This window comes from Coccidioides immitis, assembly GCF_000149335.2.
Source record: "Coccidioides immitis RS genomic scaffold supercont3.1, whole genome shotgun sequence".
In the NCBI taxonomy this organism is placed as follows: domain Eukaryota; kingdom Fungi; phylum Ascomycota; class Eurotiomycetes; order Onygenales; family Onygenaceae; genus Coccidioides; species Coccidioides immitis.
In genome coordinates, this window is record NW_004504310.1 from 3,671,715 (window position 1) to 3,688,439 (window position 16,725).

Genomic DNA, 16,725 nt, shown 5'->3' on the forward strand with positions numbered 1-16,725 from the left:
TGTCTTATTTGCGACACCATCATTGATGTGTAATGCCGCGAAAGTTTGAAAGTGCCGAAATGGAAAAGGAACTTAACAATAATGAGGACAGTTCAACAGATGCATTGTCTCTCTGATGCAAGAAGTATCGTCGATTTGTCAGAGATTTCCAAACTTACTTTGAGGCCGCTGATATTAAGAATGAATATATCCGTGACTCAACTGAAGAGAAAAACATTCTTGTGCGACTTATTATCTCTAGTCATTCATCGCTTGCACCCAAGTCCCTAACACACCATCAGTCCACCCGACCGCGAGCTGCTTACTTATCCACTACACTATTGTAGTACACACACTAAAGCCAAGTGGTGCAGGTTATCACGACATGGATGGTTTACTTCATTGCGAAACTGATTGACTTTTCCTGAAAATACCATCTTGACACCCTTTACTTCACAAAATATGAGTGTAGCTGATGACCCTATACAGGCTACGAAGGCTGAGTATAGTCTTGGATATTAACACGACGAGATGAGATGATAACGGACAAAAGGAAAACAATCGTTTCAAGACACAGAAGACGGTTCCATTGCCAGAGTCAGGTCCTAATCCCGGGCAGCCATCAGGAATTGCAGGGCAAACGCATTGACACGGTCTGAGTATCAGCACGGATGGGGCAAACATGCTTCGGGGTTTCTCTGTATGTTGATATCCATTTGTCATGAACCATGAGGCTTCGGTCATTTATCACCACATGCCACTCCGCAGGCAAATTTGTCGCTGGTTGCTTCCTGTATCTTGCTGTGTCGGAATGTGTTTTGCGACGGTCTTTGTACAGTCCCGCTCAGAATGGAGGGTTATGTTGACTTGAGATTGGTTGAGAATAACATCTGCAAGGGACCTCGGACACCATTACCAGGACCCTGGAGCCCCTTTGCAGGGGTTAGAAAGTATAGTCGGCAATTGGGTGGTTTACGGAGTACAGGACCGGCACTCAATTGCCATAAGGCGTAGCATTGTTCGGCAACCAGGAAGTCAAGTTTTAAAAAAAATCACTCATACCATCCTGCTCTGTACTCCTTCCGACGTGTAACAAAGCAAGAGTTTGCCTACTCGACGGGGGGATCGACGGATGGTTTACTGGAGCTTTCTGCAGAACTGCAGGGACAGGGATCATGCTCTGCAGCTCTGGAGCCACAATACCTTAAAATTAATTTGGGCAGTCAAGATTTCAATGAAGAGCCGCCGTGGAGGAAGTGCGAAATAGCTGCTTAGGCTAAGATCAGCCCACAACAGCCGGTGTCTCCGGCGACGAGGCCATTCGCCAGCGACGGCAGCGTGATGATAGCGGCATCGGGTCGGCGAGCAACGTCGACCTCGCCACCAATCGCTGCCAGGGGAGCTATTAATATTCACATCACGTGATTGAAAAGCTCGTGGCGCTCGTCCGCATGCGGCAAGACGCGGGCGAACGCTGCAGGAAGCCACACTCCATTCACGCGCAGGCGACCCACCTTCCCTCGCCCGCCCGCCCAAACTCATGCCATGCATTGCTCGCTCCAACCGATTCGGCTTTTTCAGATCCTCAATTCACCTCTTCCACTCCATCAGTCCGCCATCTCCGCCCTCCAACCACTAACCCTCCCTCTCTTCTTCCAAGGGGTTTCTCCCTTGAGAAATCTTCCTTGTCCAGAGCCTTGCCTCTCTCTTTTATGACTGAGAAGGTTTCGCTGGAGTGGTCCTCGTTACAAATCCCCTTAAGATTCCCTCCTCTTAATTGAAGATCGTATCTCCTGCAGTCGTAGCGGACGTCAATTAGCGGGCTCAACTTTTTAAAGGGTAATATTTCTTTTCTTTCTACAAGGTAAGTTCTGGACTCTCAGTCGTTGTCATTTGACATCCTATCCATCCCTCTAGCTTATTTTCATTTTTATTTTTATATTTCCTCTTTTTTCCTTTTTTTAATATCTTCCGCTGGCTAGTCTTGTTGATTTGCCCCGGGTCAGTATACTTCTAACGGTCCATGATCTTCACTTGCGTTCTGCTCGGTCAATACCGACGCTAACAATTCTTGCTTTATTTTAGGTTGATCTCCCTTCGTCACATTCATCCCTAGCCATTTCTACGCAATACTCTCGCCTTTCCCGTGCGCGTTGTTTTGACCTTTTCCTTACAGAGTCAAAGCCGGGATACCACTAAAGATATTGCCAAAATGACAACTATGGTCAGTGATCCTTTACCTCACGTTTTTATGAGCGTGATGTTACGATTGCCCCCGCTTCTGCTTGCTCTTTGCCCTTTACCCAACGATAAATATTAACAATACTCCCTCAGGACCTACGCGTTGGAAACAAGTATCGCATCGGTCGAAAGATCGGTAGTGGTAGTTTCGGTGACATCTACCTTGGTATACTTATCCTTATCTCGTGGGAATGATGAAATACTCATGGTTCTTTTAGGTACGAACATTATCTCGGGTGAAGAGATCGCCATTAAACTTGAGAGTGTTAAGGCGAAACATCCACAGCTCGAATATGAAGCTCGTGTCTACAAATCGCTAGCGGGGGGTGTCGGTATCCCCTTTGTCCGTTGGTTTGGCACTGAATGTGACTATAATGCCATGGTCATCGATCTCCTTGGGCCCAGTTTGGAAGACTTGTTCAACTTTTGCAACCGGAAGTTCTCGCTCAAGACTGTGCTTCTATTGGCAGATCAACTTATCTCCCGCATCGAGTACATTCACGCCAAATCGTTTATCCACCGTGACATTAAACCCGACAATTTCCTTATGGGCATTGGAAAACGTGGAAACCAAGTCAACGTGATCGATTTTGGTCTCGCGAAGAAATATCGTGACCCAAAGACCCACTTCCATATTCCCTACCGTGAAAACAAAAATTTAACTGGTACGGCTCGTTATGCCAGTATCAACACCCATCTTGGTGTCGAGCAATCTAGACGTGACGATATGGAATCTCTTGGTTACGTCATGCTTTATTTCTGCCGTGGATCCCTCCCTTGGCAAGGCCTCAAGGCTGCTACTAAAAAACAAAAATACGACCGCATTATGGAAAAGAAGATGACCACTCCGACCGAAGTTCTTTGCCGTGGCTTCCCCAATGAATTCGCTGTGTACTTAAACTACACCCGTTCTCTTCGCTTCGACGACAAGCCTGACTACTCTTACCTTCGTAAGATCTTCCGTGACCTCTTTGTGCGTGAATCATTCCAGTACGACTATGTCTTCGATTGGACTGTCTACAAGTACCAAAAGAATGCCCAGGCTATTGCCCAAGCGAGCGGAAATGCAGGGAACAATGCCCAGGAGGAAGATGATAAACCTCGTGGTCAAGTCAGCACTGGTGGCGCTCCCGCAGGCGTCCCGGGGGGATCACTCAAACCTGTTCCTCTCGGCAGCCATCGGCGTAAGCTGGTGGAACGTACTGCGGGTGAATCCCATGACACCAACCGCGCCGTCGGAAGTGATAGGATGTGAGTATATGCAACCTGTAGTTCCGACAAAGGCCTCATTTCTCCTACGCATCTGGTGTTTTACGACGCTGGCTATGGGTTATTTTCAATTCTAGAATTTGACTAATATCATAGTCTTCGGCGCTAGGCTTCGTTCTGCTTCAAGAGGTGTTCATATGGGCCCTGGCTACCCTGTTCATCGCTTGAAGCGGGACGATATCACTGGTGAATGGTACTGAATTCGATATGATGATGATGCGATGTCTTGCGAGTCAATTGTTTTCATTTTGCTCATTCTAAATTGCCGCCCCTTTTTTCATATCGACATCAAGGAGCGTTGTGCAAGTTGAATGTGGCACTGCCAACGTGTTCTTTTCCACAGGACATCTGAGGCTCAACCTGTTCTGAAATCTCTTCTCCATCCCCTATGGTTTAGCAGCCCGCTCGATTTTATTCCGCCTATGGCCATGTCGGCTACGGATTTTATAATTTTCATCGACGCGTTTTTGCTCGGGCCCAACTTCCCAAATTTCGGATGAATTGCGTCAGCTTGTCGTTATTCCATACATCAAAAGATTTCCGATATTCGAAATGTGCCCTGATTTATGGGATAGTTGGTGCAGGTTTCAGAACACTTGTACTAACTTTGGTGGCTGCCACTGGACAAGCTGTTGGGCTGCACTTGTCCTGGAATTGCCTGATTATCATGGCAGAATGTTGATGGACTGTGGATGAGGAATTCCTAGCGCAATATTGCTTTGTTTGCAAAGTTGTGACTGGTTTTGTTCCATCACTCATTTGCCTTCCTAGATTGTCACTGTTCTCATCTGTTATTCCCTTATTCCCACATGCACTTGGTTGTTTCAACTCTATTGCTCTTTATTTTGCAAGGAAATATATGCAGGGGATGAGGTGCAGATATTAATTTCAGTCAGAGCAGGGCCTTGGGTTGTTTATTGATGGCGAGGATGTGCTGGTTACCTCTCTGTGTTACAGGCATATTTTCAGGCCACAGCCACGATACTCTCAAACTCATGTCTCTGTTCAGCTGTGGGGTCCGGTGATGGATATGGCTAGGGCCGCTTCTGGGGTGGTTGACATTTTTCCTTGCATGTTTCCTTTTGTTACTGCTTTTTGTCAAGTTGACTTATCAGCACACGTCATTTGTAAAAGCCTTATGTGCATTTCCACCTTCTCTCACATATTGGCCTGTCGAGCTAATTGCTGGGGTTGAACGAGGACATTTTTGGCTAGGAGTGCATGCATGGGGATGTGTATGCGCTTGGGGATGACATGAGAGCCTACCCAAAAAAAAAAAAAAAAAAAAAAGAAAAATCCAACTGCTTTCCTTTTGTTTTGTTGACTTAGCTTTTTAGCCCTCAAATCAAACATTTAGTTAATCATGATGTTATTAATTCAGAAAGTCATCACAAGTGGATGCATAGCAAGCAAATGTACTCTGTATATTCACATTATCAATCCCTATTCACAATTCGCTCCACAGTGACCTCAGAAGACAAGCTTTCTATTATTCAATACAGGTGTCGATCTCAAATAGAGAGCCAACTGGGCTGATGGAATATATATGTCTTCTGGGTGTTTAAGTCTAGCAGGGGGTGGATAAGGAATCATACAGCTTGCCACTCCAACCTTTCGAGGAGCTGTGGGGTTCCCCGGTCCAAGCCAAAGGCAAATTCGCGGAGGCGGCGCACAGATGCACGCGCACATGTTTTTCAGTCTTTCCAACGAGGAATACCTGTGCATTCCGCTATCTATCTAGCGCTAAAAGAACCGGCCACATTCAGGCCCTGTGTGTGACGAGCTTGCTGGAGTGGAACTCCGGGGTTGGCATCCGGGGCCAGACGACATGCGGGTTCTCTCCACTTGGATCGCTAAGTCCCTCCGCGCGAGGTTTTTTACCCCATTTTTTTGAGCACCGACCACGCTCCAGTGGGCAAAGCCTTGCAGAATCTGTTCTGTTTTTAAAACTCCCCGTCAGCATCCATATTTGACTTCTTTCAAGCCCGCGAGAAGGCCACACGGACTTTTACCATCCTGTCACGGAGGAGGATGTCTGCAGTTCCTTAGAGCATTGGGAAAAGGCCCGCCGGTCCATGCACCCCTGCCGCGTCCCGCGATTCCACGCCTTTCCCTGAACGGACTTGTCCCCTCGTGTACGGAATAGTTAAGCCTTTCGAGGGCCGCCCGGCCGACAGCACGCCGTTGAGGCTTCGTGTGTCTTCCCGATCCCCGTTTCGTTTCGACGAGGACTTCCTCAGCTCGTTCTCTTCCCCCCCTTCTGCCATTCCAGTTTCCCTTTCCCTGACCTTCTACAGCGTTCCTGCAGCCGAAAAGTGACCCGTCCTTTTTCTTTTCTTTTCTTTTTTTTTTCACCCACCCACACACATCCCCTATTCTTTTTTGTGAAGAAGGAAAAAAAAAGGAAAAAGAAAAAGCTCTTCCTGGACGGCCCAGCATGGATTACAGTTTCTATTCTTCGTCTCATCACCATCAAACCTACCAGTTCTACGGGCTTCCAAACCCTCAACATCCTCAGCTAGGTGCAACGATCCCCGACCAGTTCCAGGATGCCCAGCCAGTGGTATGCTCCCTTCTTCGTCGATCCCAAATTCGCACCGAAGACGGACCGTATCTTGATTAAGTGTCAGTTGAGCTAACATGACCTTTTTTATTTCCCCTTTAGCAGAACGAACATTTCCATGTGTTCCAACCTTACAATTTCGACCCAACCGTTCAGAATCAACATCCCGCAGATGTACTTCCTCCCGAGCCGTTTCCAGCTGACCTACTGGACCCGCCAAGCCACGATTCAAGTGACAACAAAATGACGGATCTGTCTGCTGTGCAACCATCGGGTACTACCGAGAATAGCGACGAGCTAGCGGAGGTGGTACAGAATAATCAGAGCAGTAGTGAGGAGAAGGATAACTTGACCCCAGCCCAGAGTCGTCGAAAGGCGCAGAATAGAGCTGCGTATGTTCCTTTCTCTCCTGTGCAATCAATTAAAAAGAGGAAAAAAAAAAAAAAAAAAAAAAAAAAGGAAAATTATGGGACTGACTGGTTTTCACCTACTATCTAGTCAACGAGCGTTCCGTGAACGCAAAGAACGCCGCGTGCGTGACTTGGAGCAGGAGCTCAGCGAATACAAGCAAAATGTAAACACACTTCTCGAAGACAACGAGTGCCTGAAGCGCGAAATCGCAAAGGTTGCTACAGAAAATGAAATTCTTCGGGCTACGTCCACCGCAAATCGGTGCCCTGGGGTCGATGCGCATCATGACCCACAGCCCATCACTACTGGTCCTATGAGATACTCTCCGACCGACTACAGCAGCCCGGAGGGTGATAACAGACCCAAGCCTATCCATCGGATGAAAGTCAATGGAGCGACGGGAGAGAAACTCCTTGATGCAGCGGCCACGTGGGACCTCATCGTGAGTCGCTTGGCGGACGTGGATGTCAAGGTTGACGTGCAAGACATTTATAACCGGCTGAAAGGCCATGCAATATGTGACGGGACGGGCCCCGTGCTCGAGGAGTCACGGGTCAGAAAGGCTATTGAGGAGAGTATCGCATCAGGGACAGATGAGCTGATCTAGGTGAGGAGCTCCCTTAATCGGGACTGTTCTGGAATTAGAGAACCTCTGCTTCCCACCGTCTACGGTCGTTTTAAGACGAAGACCTGCGTTGCAATGAATATTTTTATACTGACATATTTCGGTATTCTCCTGTTTTTTTGGATGTGACACCTTTCTCCTATTTCACCTATGATGAGTTGTTGGACTCCCGTGGCTCTTTTTGCGCTCTTCCCTCACTTGATTGTTGAAAAATGAATTGTTTTGTTTAGCCTAGGCGCTGTTGGGTTGGACATTTATCTCCGTACTGGATGTGAAAGCTTTTTTTTTTTTTTTTTTTAAGCTGTCTTCCTGTCTACACACGTATATATACACAAAATACCTACATATATTCTGATTGAGATGAATGGATCTATCTGAATAACTCTTCTTAGGCTTAAAATCGGGCCAGCCGTGGGCGCTGTCAACGGGCCTTTTCGATTAGCCTGGTGCTGCCCCGTTAAACAGACAGGAAATGTTGGGCACCTCTTCGGATTTAGTGAACGTGGTATTTATTTCTCATCAAAACCCCTTTTCAGCAATTAACCACGACGAACCAAGCTAGACCTCGTATCGAAAAAGGAAACGAAAAGAGAAAAAGTAAGAAGAGAAAACTTTTCATCGGTATTACTTCCTTGCGAAAACGGAGCAAGAGACCGCCGCTCTAACCTGCTTCTGCAAAAAATGCCATCCCTGTCATTAATGCAGAAGGGGGAGCTAAAGATGTTGGTCCCCTCCCCCCCGTCACCCGGGAGATCTCCTTCTCCACCCCATGAAAATTTCTAGCCCGGATTCGAGAGCAAGATACTGGCCACAGAGCAACTAGGTCTCAAGAATACCTCATGACCCAGCAGTAAGCCTACCTTGGTTGTTCTTCTGTCCTTGTCCGGATCAGGTGGCGGACATGTTCAAGGGCCCAGGGAGATTTTTCTTCTTGGCGCCGGTTGCTGGCTGGAACGAGAGGCATCCAGCGGGAAAGCGGGGTTACGGCGTAAAGCGAGTCCGGTGGTTTGATAGGGGTGGCCGTCGGATCTTAGGAACTTTCTCTGTGTGCTGTATCGCTGCCACGGGCTGCCTTTTAGAGTAGCTGAATCCTGGTCCAATTTTTCAAAGAAAACCCCCAGTCCGATCTGGGGCGGGGCAGGAGCGCGGTTGATAGGGGTGCGAAGACGGGGCATGGGGTGAGCGCATAAACGCCGGATAGACACCTTTAATGCCCTTAGATTCCGCCAAATTCCGCCGTTTTTCTCTCTTTCCCTTCTATTTCCCCCCCTCTCTTAAGACCGTGGTTTGCCCCCGGTCTTGGTGGCTGCGTGCTGGTCCCTTTCAGGTGCCATACTTGTTGTAGGAGACAAGGCTGACCTGCAAGCTTCGCTTTGTGCCTTGAGAAAGAAAATTTTTTACTGATATCATTCACCTTTGAGAGAACATACCCCGTATCCTTTACAAGCACAGACGAGCTCATCGGGGCAAAGGACCGGTTTGCCTGTGAAGATATACTGCCAGAGATATTCCCATACACGCCCCGTTAACCGATCATACAGCCGCGTGCGGAGAACCCAGTCCCGCCAAAAGACATACCTTGGGAGGGGGATTGCACGAATGCGTTCGGCGCTCACTGCGAATTGACTGCAGCATGGCTGCGAAAGGACGTCCGGAACAGGGTCATCGGGAAGTAATTCCTTCCATGCCCTGCTGAACACAGCTGCCTCAGGGATAGCACGGATATCTTCGTCGCCACTGGCCATTGGGTGGATATGGTCTGGGCAACCCGGGTCATGCTTACACCGAAGATTCATGTATCCTTCACGGATGACGTGTTCGCTGTTCAGTCTGCTCAGCGTCATTTCGGAGCTTCCGTTGAAGAAGTCGTTGTTGTGCCATGTCGCATTATGTGCGTGCATGAAAATGGTGATGTTCCGAAGGTTTTCGTAGTTGTCGATGATGTAGGTCAGATACGGCATCAGCTCGTTACCCTTGTTCTTGATAATGAAAGGGTCTGCCTCTGGGTCGTCCACCACGTAGACTGCGGTGGTGATGTTGGGGTCATTTTGAACCACTCTGTCGACCCAGGTAGTGTCCTCTTCCTTTAACTTTGCGACCACAAGTGCTCGTGTGTAATCCGGTGAGGGATGACCAGGTGCCAAGGGCGGTGCCGGTGGGCGAGAGCTTGAGGGTATGGCGGCAGCTGTGCTGCTCGTATGAGGATTGGCTGCTTGAAGGTTGTGGCGGCCATCGCCGGCTTTCTTGCCGCTAGCGTCTATCAAACGAGCTTGTTGCAGCTGGACTGTGAAGAGAAAGACGGCTACCAGCGTGATGGCAAGGAGCACCCAAAGGCGGCGTGTGATGCGCCGAGGCATGGTATTCAGACAAGCGTATGGGACAATATAGATGTATATCCAAAAGCCGACATGCTATTGACGGTCTGTCGAGTCTTGGATTTGATATTTGCAGGGTATAAGGGCAGTCGGAAATTACGCATTCTCCCCTTGACGATGCTTAACTTGGGTAAGGAACCAATGTCGGCGAAATAAAATGATTATTAATTTGGGTCTTGTGTGTTGATCATTTCAGGATCTTTTGTAACCATGCCTATCGTCCGACGTCCAGTAGCATCAGGGTTGTATTGCGGAATGACTTCATAGGCTGCTTGGCCCGGAGTTGAGGAGCTCTTGTGAAAGAATTGCTAGGCCTCTGACATTGAATATTTGGCACCTGTAGTTCGTTACCTGGCCCTAGACCTCCTCTGTCTACCCCATTCCCGCAACTTGGGCTGAGATTGACACATTCGGGACTCAGGCGCACGAAAATACGGGTGCCTCCAAAACTTAACTTTAGCGAATGTTTGTTTGCATTTCTGTTAAGAAAACCCCGCTTATCTTGTCATATTTCTCGTGAATTTATGGCCGGTCCTGGCAGGACATGCTATGTGTTTTCTGCTTACATACAGGGCATACTTTGTATTGCATATACATTGCTACAATGCCCACTTAAAATCGACCCGTGGGCTCCATGTAATCGCAACGTGTCCTTGCAGTTCTGGAGCCCATGGTTATCGGCGATAAAAATGGCAGTACTGCACTCCAACTGTTCCGCAAAATGGACAGTTTTTATGGACCGTCATTTGATCGTGATATAAGCGCATATTACTCAATTGCAATCAACTTTTGCCGGTTTCTCAATCCCAATCATCAAGATATTCCTCGTCGCTATAGTTTCCTTTTGGAGTATCTGACTTCTTTTTAAGGCGGCTGTCATTCTCTTGTATCGCACCCAAAGAGACGAGGACTCGTTCGATATCTATTAACCACCTTCAGCATACATCGGATAAATGGGTGCCTTCGCGGGCAAGGCGCCACGACACGATCAAGGAACCAACTGGCTCCTGATCAGACTCACCTTGAACTCTGGTCTTAAGCCCATTAAGTTCCCTAAGCGTGACGATTTGCTTTTTAATGTCTCCATCTCTATAAATCAAAATCGTCGGAGTATTCTTCTCCGGATAACCCGCGATGCACATGCTGGCGCGCATCTCACAGAACTTAATGTCTCCGTATTTCTCTGCAAGTTGTCGCCATATCTCAGTTAAGATTCGCGATTCAACATTCGTACTCGTTGACGAGGTAAGGTTCACGAGCACAAAGTACTGCGACGACGCCTCGGTGACTTCTCTGGAATAGTCGGGTTTCTGGAGGGGATACACTTGGTTATGAACGCTTGCTTTTTGTAATAGCGAGAGTTCCTCCATGCGCTTTTTGCTATTCCGCTTGGTTAGTGGTATAGGTATCTCAAAGCGTTCGCGAATGCGGATTGCGGCTACCAACCGGTACGCTTCAAGGAACTCCTCGTCCTCCTCGTCCTCCAGAGCATCTAGTTCATCTAGATCTTTATCTTCAAGTCGGTTTTCATGTTCTCTTCGACGGGCGTCTAAGATAGCTTCTTCTATTATCGGCGTGGGCGATGGCGGTTTCTCAGGTATAATCCCATGTTTGCGGAGGATATCATTCCTGGAATCTAGTCAGGGAGAGCTTTTTCCGGATTAGATTTTGGGCGGGAAGTGTACCATTCAGTGTCTGCATTAGGGTCATCAACAGGAACATTAACTGGCATATCCATTCTTATAGCAATTGAGTTGATCGGTCGTTCCAAGGAGCATGCATATTCCCCCGTAGTACGGAGTATTTAGGCATCTTTCGACTGCGGGCGGGCGATGATGCGGTCATTTCGAAGGAGGGATGTTTGCACTGTTTGGCCAGCCACATTGTGGCTTGTGGTCCACACACTTCACAGGATCAGGGTGAGGCAACGTGTATCTCCAACCATCACCCAAATCGACCTTATCATACTGCCCAGCACCGCTGCTGTGATTCCCTGACAGACAAGTCCACGGCCTAGTATATCGTTGCTACTAGACAATGTTTGAGAATTGACCATTGGGCACAAGCATTTGCAGTCACCCCGTTTAACCCGTGCCGCCATTGACCTCGGCGGTGTCAAGTTGGCTTCAACCCAAGATAACGCCGTCGTTCATTTGAGACCAGCACAATGAGTTACATTAAGAAGGATGAGGATGCGGACCAAACGATGATTAAGCTGGATAGGACCACGGTGTTTCAAGATGGTTGTTCACGTACCTCCAATGGGAACTAAAAGGGATATCAATGCTGATATAGAGCGGAACAGCACGATTATTCAATTCCTCCCCCATATCCCCCCGAAAATGCCGGACTCTTTTAACGAAGATTGCGGTCTTACTCTTTACGGGGGAGAAATTCCCGACGGACGAGGCGACGACTCTTTTCTTCGGAATCTCGAAGTTGTTCCAAAACAAAGATCCGTCTCTCCGGCAGATGGTCTATCTCATATTGAAGGAATTGGCAAACACCGCTCAAGACGTTATTATGTCAACCTCTATAATTATGAAGGATACCACGGTGGGGAGTGATGTCGTTTACAGAGCCAACTCCATTCGCGCCCTGTGTCGTATTATAGACGTACGTTGATCGACACCTTCCTTTTTTTTTTTTTTTTTTTCGTTTGTCGGAGGTTTACACGCTGACTTTCCAAGGCCACCACCGTTCAAGGCATCGAACGACTTATAAAGACTGCCATTGTCGATAAGAACCCTTCGGTTTCATCAGCCGCGCTCGTATCTTCGTATCATCTGCTCCCGATTGCCAAGGACGTTGTGAGAAGGTGGCAGAGCGAGACACAAGAAGCCGCTGCGGGCGGGAAACAGTCGTCAGGCTTCCTCGGATTCTCGAGCAGTAGTCACCATCCCCCGGCAATATCGCAAACGAATCATATGACCCAATATCATGCAATCGGATTGTTGTACAATATGCGGGCACATGACAAAATGGCTTTGGTCAAAATGGTTCAGCAATACGGTGCTGCAGGAGCCGTGAAGAGCCCGGCTGCTCTTGTATTGCTGGTGAGATTGGCGGCGAAGCTAGCCGCAGATGATCAAAGTTTGCGAAAACCAATGATGCAGATGTTGGAGGGCTGGTTAAAGCATAAGCACGAAATGGTCAACTTTGAGGCCGCGAGGGCAATTTGCGACATGCGAGATGTCACAGACGCGGAAGCGGCTCAAGCTGTGCATATTTTACAACTCTTCTTGTCCTCACCGCGGACCACCAGCAGATTCGCTGCTATTCGAATCCTCCACAGCTTCGCTTCGTTCAAGCCACACATTGTTAACACTTGCAATCAGGACATCGAGTCCTTGATTTCGAATCCCAACAGATCAATCGCGACGTTCGCTATCACGACACTCCTTAAGACTGGCAACGAAGCTAGCGTTGACCGTTTGATGTCTCAAATTTCCGGTTTCATGGCCGATATCACGGATGAATTCAAGATTACGGTCGTTGAAGCGATTCGAACTCTTTGCTTGAAATTCCCTAACAAACAAGCTGGCATGCTTACGTTCCTCAGCGGAATCCTCAGAGACGAGGGCGGTTACGAGTTTAAAAGAAGCGTGGTAGAAAGCATGTTTGACCTTATCAAATTCGTCCCAGGGAGTAAAGAAGATGGTAGGCTATATTTAAAACCTCATAAAGTGAACTGTTGCTTACGTATATAGCTCTGGCACACCTTTGCGAGTTCATCGAAGACTGTGAATTCACTAAACTAGCGGTCAGGATTTTACATCTTTTGGGAATCGAAGGCCCTAAAACATCGCATCCTACGAAATATATTCGCTACATTTACAACAGGGTTGTCCTCGAAAATGCCGCTGTCCGTGCGGCTGCTGTCACAGCGCTTGCCAAGTTTGGCGTTGGCCAGAAAGATCCTGAACTGAGACGAAGCGTTTATGTGCTTCTCAGACGCTGCTTGGATGATGTTGATGATGAAGTCCGTGACCGTGCAGCCCTGAACTTAAGACTAATACAGTCTGAAGACAGTATGGCTGAACGGTTCATTAAGAACGGTACGAAATCCTCTTCATTGCCATCTGATAACGATTTTATACTGATAATTTATAGAGAACATGTTCGCACTAGCCACATTTGAGCATCAACTCGTGATGTATGTCACAGCTACAGACAAGGGTACCTTTTCTACAGCTTTCGATATGTCCAAGGTCCCAGTTGTCTCCCATGAGCAAGCATTAGCAGAGGAAAGAACCAAGAAATTAACTTCCGCTACTCCCACCATCCGAGCTCCATCCACGGGCCCTGACCGCGCCAAACAAAATGGCGCTGCTGATAGCGCAAAAGCTGCTGCTGCTGCTACAGAAAAATATTCCGAGCAACTTATGCAAATTCCCGAGCTCAAAGCCTATGGAGCGCTCCTCAAATCCTCGCCTCCTGTTGAACTCACCGAGAGGGAAACAGAGTATGTTGTCACTGCCGTCAAACATATCTTTAAGGAACATATTGTTTTGCAGTATGACATCATGAATACCCTGCCCGACACGGTACTTGAGGATGTCTCCGTTATAGCCACTCCTTCGGAGGATGAGGAGGTCCTAGAAGAAGATTTCATTGTTCCGACACCAAAGCTGATGACAAACGAGCCTGGCATTGTATACGTCGCATTCAAAAAAGTTGACGATGACACTAGCTTCGCAGTTACCTCTTTTACCAACGTGTTAAAGTTCACGAGTAAGGAAATCGACCCAACGACCGGTGAACCTGAGGAAACGGGCTACGAGGATGAGTACCAGGTTGAGGATCTCGATCTTGTGGGTAGCGACTATGTTATCCCTGCATTCTCGGGCAGTTTCGACAGCATATGGGACGAGCTAGCCACCGATGGCGAAGAGTCCAGCGAGACTTTACAGCTCTCAAACATGAAGGGTATTCAAGGTACGTACTAAACGCCTCGGTTTATTTATTTATGTCTACTAACTTATGTATTCAGATGCCACCGAACAACTTATCGCTGCTTTGTGCCTCCAACCTCTCGAGGGCTGTGAGGTCGTGCTGAGCAATAGCACTCACACACTAAAATTATACGGTAACTCAATAACGGGAGGCAAAGTCGCTGCACTCGTTCGCTTGGCGTATACTTCGAGGACCGGTGTAACGACTAAAGTGACAGTACGATCCGAGGAAGAAGGTGTATCTTCGATTGTTGTTGCGTCTGTTGCGTAAATTCTAGCGTCTTTCCAATGAATGTATCCCTTTTTCCCCCATCTAGACTTTTAATGCAGGTGAACGACTATGGGTTATAGTAAAGTCTGTTTCCCTTCTCAAATTGTTTCTTGGGAATGGCTGGAGGCAGAGATTGGCTTTCCCCATCCACAGCCGAAGTATTTTCAAGTGACGTGACATTCTGAATCTGGTCTGTTCCTGGGAGTCAAGTATTAATACCCGGAACTCTTTGTCATTTCTTTTTGTGGATATTTTTTTTTTCGCTCTACTGCTCTTTGTTTTCATCCCTGCCTCTGTCGGCCAAGGTTCATGGAAAAGATGTCTGAATGGTCTTACATACTCCGGTAGAAATTTTTGTTCCTTTTGTACTTCCTCGCGGTCCACATTTGCAAGGTATATCTTTGGTATAAATATCTGTTTTACAACCACATACCAGGAAATGGGCCGCTAAACCAACTCCTTAATCGCCTCGCCGACGCAATGGGTCTCTTCTTTCTCGATATAGTCCTCCAGATTTTACGAGAACACATAGCAGCCGGTCAAAATCTCGCCGGTTTCTAGTTTCGTTTGGTCATATCCCGCCCTTCTGGCATTTTCCATCAAGGCGTTGTCGACTTCTTCCTCGCAGTTGTCATACATAAGCGACGCATGATGCGTCTCTTGGACGCGCAGATATCGTAGTTTCACAAGCGAGGATTTCAGAGCCCTTTTAAATGCGTTGATGGGAAATGTCCAAGCCACGGCTGACGGACCCAACTCGATAACCTCCAAGTCTAATTTCTCATTCAAGGTCTCCATTTCTGGGATGACCGTGGAGTTGATGTCAGATCCCGGTAGGCTGAGGAATTTCACCTTGGGGATAAAATGAACCAGGTCGGCCATGAATCGGAAATGCATTACATTACTCTCGGTGGTGACTCTGAGGCGGCGTAGGTTCTGCTGGAGGATTGGGCTACCGAGAATGGCGGGTATTGACTCGTGTGTGAGGCGCTTACAGCCGTGCAGGGTCAAACTGGTCAGTGATTCCGGCCAGGAGAACTGCTCGGCAAAATGGTCGATTTCGGCGGGATTTGCGCCACCAAATTGGAGACTTGTTAAGTTTGGAGGCCAGGGAATTTCATTCGCGGAGAGAGTGAGTGATGTTGCTCGCGGTAGCCGTAATCTTTTGAGGTTGGCGAGGTTTTTGGTAGCGGTTTTGACCTCGTCAAGGGTGAATTCCACGACGACGACAGAGAGATCCAAGATTTGTAGGCTTAGGCATTTTGAGATGGATATAAGATTAATAGATCTGCGCACGGTTAGCCTTCAACTTTCCCACCAGTCCGGGATCCGAGCTTAAGTCATGGTTCCCCTCTCAGGGGAGCTTGGAAAAATCCATTGCCTCAGAAAGTGGAAGAAGACGTACGAGAGAGAATATGCTGGCGCAATAAAATCCTCCAGCCCTGGCCTTACATTCTGAAGGAGCTTTGCGGTCACTGCCACTGTACTGTGATGCACCAGCTCACTCAGGTCAAGACGGCGCACGTATTGGCCCAAATCCGACTTCTGTGAACGGGGCCGCTTAGGAGAGACAAAAGCAGCAGCAAAGGCAGCAAAGTTACGGTGGCCGATGCGAGGTTCCCGGTATAAGAGAGGGGTTGCGATCGAACACCATTGCCGCGAGACAAGGCAGCAGGATGAGAGTATTTTGGGTGCGTCGGGGAGCTCCTGGATGTAGGTGAAAATTATATGGACAATTTCTGTTGGCAGGTAGATATGTCGGCCAGTTAGCCCTGCGCATGCGGCCATTTCTTGCCTTCCTGTAGGGTCGTCGGCGCTGTGTCTCACGCCCAGTGTCTCAGCAGCAGGCGTCATCATCCAAGCAACCGTGGGCGGAGAGGTCTTGCTGATGCTTAAGATAACTTATTAACCAACGTAACCAATGTGTATGACCATTCACCGACGACTTTTACCAGCCAATGACTATATCCAGCATCTGGACCCCTGGTACGGAGTATTTGAAAATTAATTAAAAATAAACCACAATGTTGTAAAAC

General features: G+C 48.0%; 7 protein-coding genes across 7 annotated transcripts; 3 read left to right on the plus strand and 4 right to left on the minus strand.

The window, feature by feature from the left end:
• Positions 1–1,250: 1,250 nt before the first annotated feature.
• CIMG_01818 (uncharacterized protein) lies at positions 1,251–1,530 on the minus strand (the record flags this gene model as incomplete). The annotated part of the gene is made up of 2 exons (XM_001248046.2): positions 1,251–1,381; positions 1,494–1,530. The coding sequence occupies 2 exons, from the start codon at positions 1,528–1,530 to the stop codon at positions 1,251–1,253; spliced, it is 168 nt and encodes a 55-aa protein (XP_001248047.2).
• Positions 1,531–1,582: 52 nt separating this feature from the next.
• CIMG_01817 (CK1/CK1/CK1-D protein kinase) lies at positions 1,583–4,785 on the plus strand. The gene is made up of 5 exons (XM_001248045.2): positions 1,583–1,843; positions 2,065–2,203; positions 2,314–2,386; positions 2,439–3,471; positions 3,599–4,785. Exons 2-5 carry the CDS (start codon positions 2,192–2,194, stop codon positions 3,687–3,689), a joined length of 1,209 nt encoding a protein of 402 aa, XP_001248046.2. The 5' UTR covers positions 1,583–1,843; positions 2,065–2,191; the 3' UTR covers positions 3,690–4,785.
• Positions 4,786–5,811: 1,026 nt separating this feature from the next.
• Positions 5,812–7,465, plus strand: CIMG_01816 (bZIP transcription factor). The gene is made up of 3 exons (XM_001248044.2): positions 5,812–6,052; positions 6,155–6,444; positions 6,551–7,465. Exons 1-3 carry the CDS (start codon positions 5,927–5,929, stop codon positions 7,068–7,070), a joined length of 936 nt encoding a protein of 311 aa, XP_001248045.1. The 5' UTR covers positions 5,812–5,926; the 3' UTR covers positions 7,071–7,465.
• An 897-nt stretch (positions 7,466–8,362) lies between these two features.
• Positions 8,363–9,526, minus strand: CIMG_01815 (uncharacterized protein; the record flags this gene model as incomplete). The annotated part of the gene is made up of 2 exons (XM_001248043.2): positions 8,519–9,526; positions 8,363–8,467 (listed from the first exon to the last, which is right to left on the minus strand). The coding sequence occupies exons 1-2, from the start codon at positions 9,443–9,445 to the stop codon at positions 8,363–8,365; spliced, it is 1,032 nt and encodes a 343-aa protein (XP_001248044.2). The 5' UTR covers positions 9,446–9,526.
• A 428-nt stretch (positions 9,527–9,954) lies between these two features.
• CIMG_01813 (phosducin family protein) lies at positions 9,955–11,263 on the minus strand. The gene is made up of 4 exons (XM_001248041.2): positions 11,149–11,263; positions 10,910–11,092; positions 10,485–10,843; positions 9,955–10,385 (listed from the first exon to the last, which is right to left on the minus strand). Exons 1-4 carry the CDS (start codon positions 11,199–11,201, stop codon positions 10,264–10,266), a joined length of 717 nt encoding a protein of 238 aa, XP_001248042.1. The 5' UTR covers positions 11,202–11,263; the 3' UTR covers positions 9,955–10,263.
• Positions 11,264–11,426: 163 nt separating this feature from the next.
• Positions 11,427–14,768, plus strand: CIMG_01812 (coatomer subunit gamma). The gene is made up of 6 exons (XM_001248040.2): positions 11,427–11,706; positions 11,769–12,079; positions 12,154–13,123; positions 13,174–13,521; positions 13,577–14,401; positions 14,457–14,768. The coding sequence occupies exons 1-6, from the start codon at positions 11,631–11,633 to the stop codon at positions 14,687–14,689; spliced, it is 2,763 nt and encodes a 920-aa protein (XP_001248041.1). The 5' UTR covers positions 11,427–11,630; the 3' UTR covers positions 14,690–14,768.
• Positions 14,769–15,010: 242 nt separating this feature from the next.
• On the minus strand, positions 15,011–16,546 carry CIMG_01811 (uncharacterized protein; the record flags this gene model as incomplete). Its single annotated transcript, XM_001248039.2, has 2 exons — positions 15,011–15,977; positions 16,095–16,546. The coding sequence occupies 2 exons, from the start codon at positions 16,544–16,546 to the stop codon at positions 15,206–15,208; spliced, it is 1,224 nt and encodes a 407-aa protein (XP_001248040.1). The 3' UTR covers positions 15,011–15,205.
• Positions 16,547–16,725: the final 179 nt, after the last annotated feature.

What these genes read in the sequence shown, in the direction of transcription:
- CIMG_01812 (XM_001248040.2), top strand. Translation starts at nt 11,631, where the DNA reads ATGAGTTACATTAAGAAGGATGAGGATGCGGACCAAACGATGATTAAG. An exon ending in CCCAGGGAGTAAAGAAGATG is followed by an intron (nt 13,124 to 13,173) that starts GTAGGCTATATT and finishes TTACGTATATAG; the next exon opens with CTCTGGCACACCTTTGCGAG. An exon ending in AAACATGAAGGGTATTCAAG is followed by an intron (nt 14,402 to 14,456) that starts GTACGTACTAAA and finishes TTATGTATTCAG; the next exon opens with ATGCCACCGAACAACTTATC.
- CIMG_01816 (XM_001248044.2), top strand. Translation starts at nt 5,927, where the DNA reads ATGGATTACAGTTTCTATTCTTCGTCTCATCACCATCAAACCTACCAG. An exon ending in TCCAGGATGCCCAGCCAGTG is followed by an intron (nt 6,053 to 6,154) that starts GTATGCTCCCTT and finishes TTTCCCCTTTAG; the next exon opens with CAGAACGAACATTTCCATGT. An exon ending in AAGGCGCAGAATAGAGCTGC is followed by an intron (nt 6,445 to 6,550) that starts GTATGTTCCTTT and finishes CCTACTATCTAG; the next exon opens with TCAACGAGCGTTCCGTGAAC.
- CIMG_01817 (XM_001248045.2), top strand. An exon ending in TTTCGGTGACATCTACCTTG is followed by an intron (nt 2,387 to 2,438) that starts GTATACTTATCC and finishes TGGTTCTTTTAG; the next exon opens with GTACGAACATTATCTCGGGT. An exon ending in GCCGTCGGAAGTGATAGGAT is followed by an intron (nt 3,472 to 3,598) that starts GTGAGTATATGC and finishes CTTCGGCGCTAG; the next exon opens with GCTTCGTTCTGCTTCAAGAG.
- CIMG_01813 (XM_001248041.2), bottom strand. Translation starts at nt 11,201, where the DNA reads ATGGATATGCCAGTTAATGTTCCTGTTGATGACCCTAATGCAGACACT. An exon ending in GAGTTCCTTGAAGCGTACCG is followed by an intron (nt 10,844 to 10,909) that starts GTTGGTAGCCGC and finishes CAAGCGGAATAG; the next exon opens with CAAAAAGCGCATGGAGGAAC. An exon ending in GCTTAAGACCAGAGTTCAAG is followed by an intron (nt 10,386 to 10,484) that starts GTGAGTCTGATC and finishes GGTGGTTAATAG; the next exon opens with ATATCGAACGAGTCCTCGTC.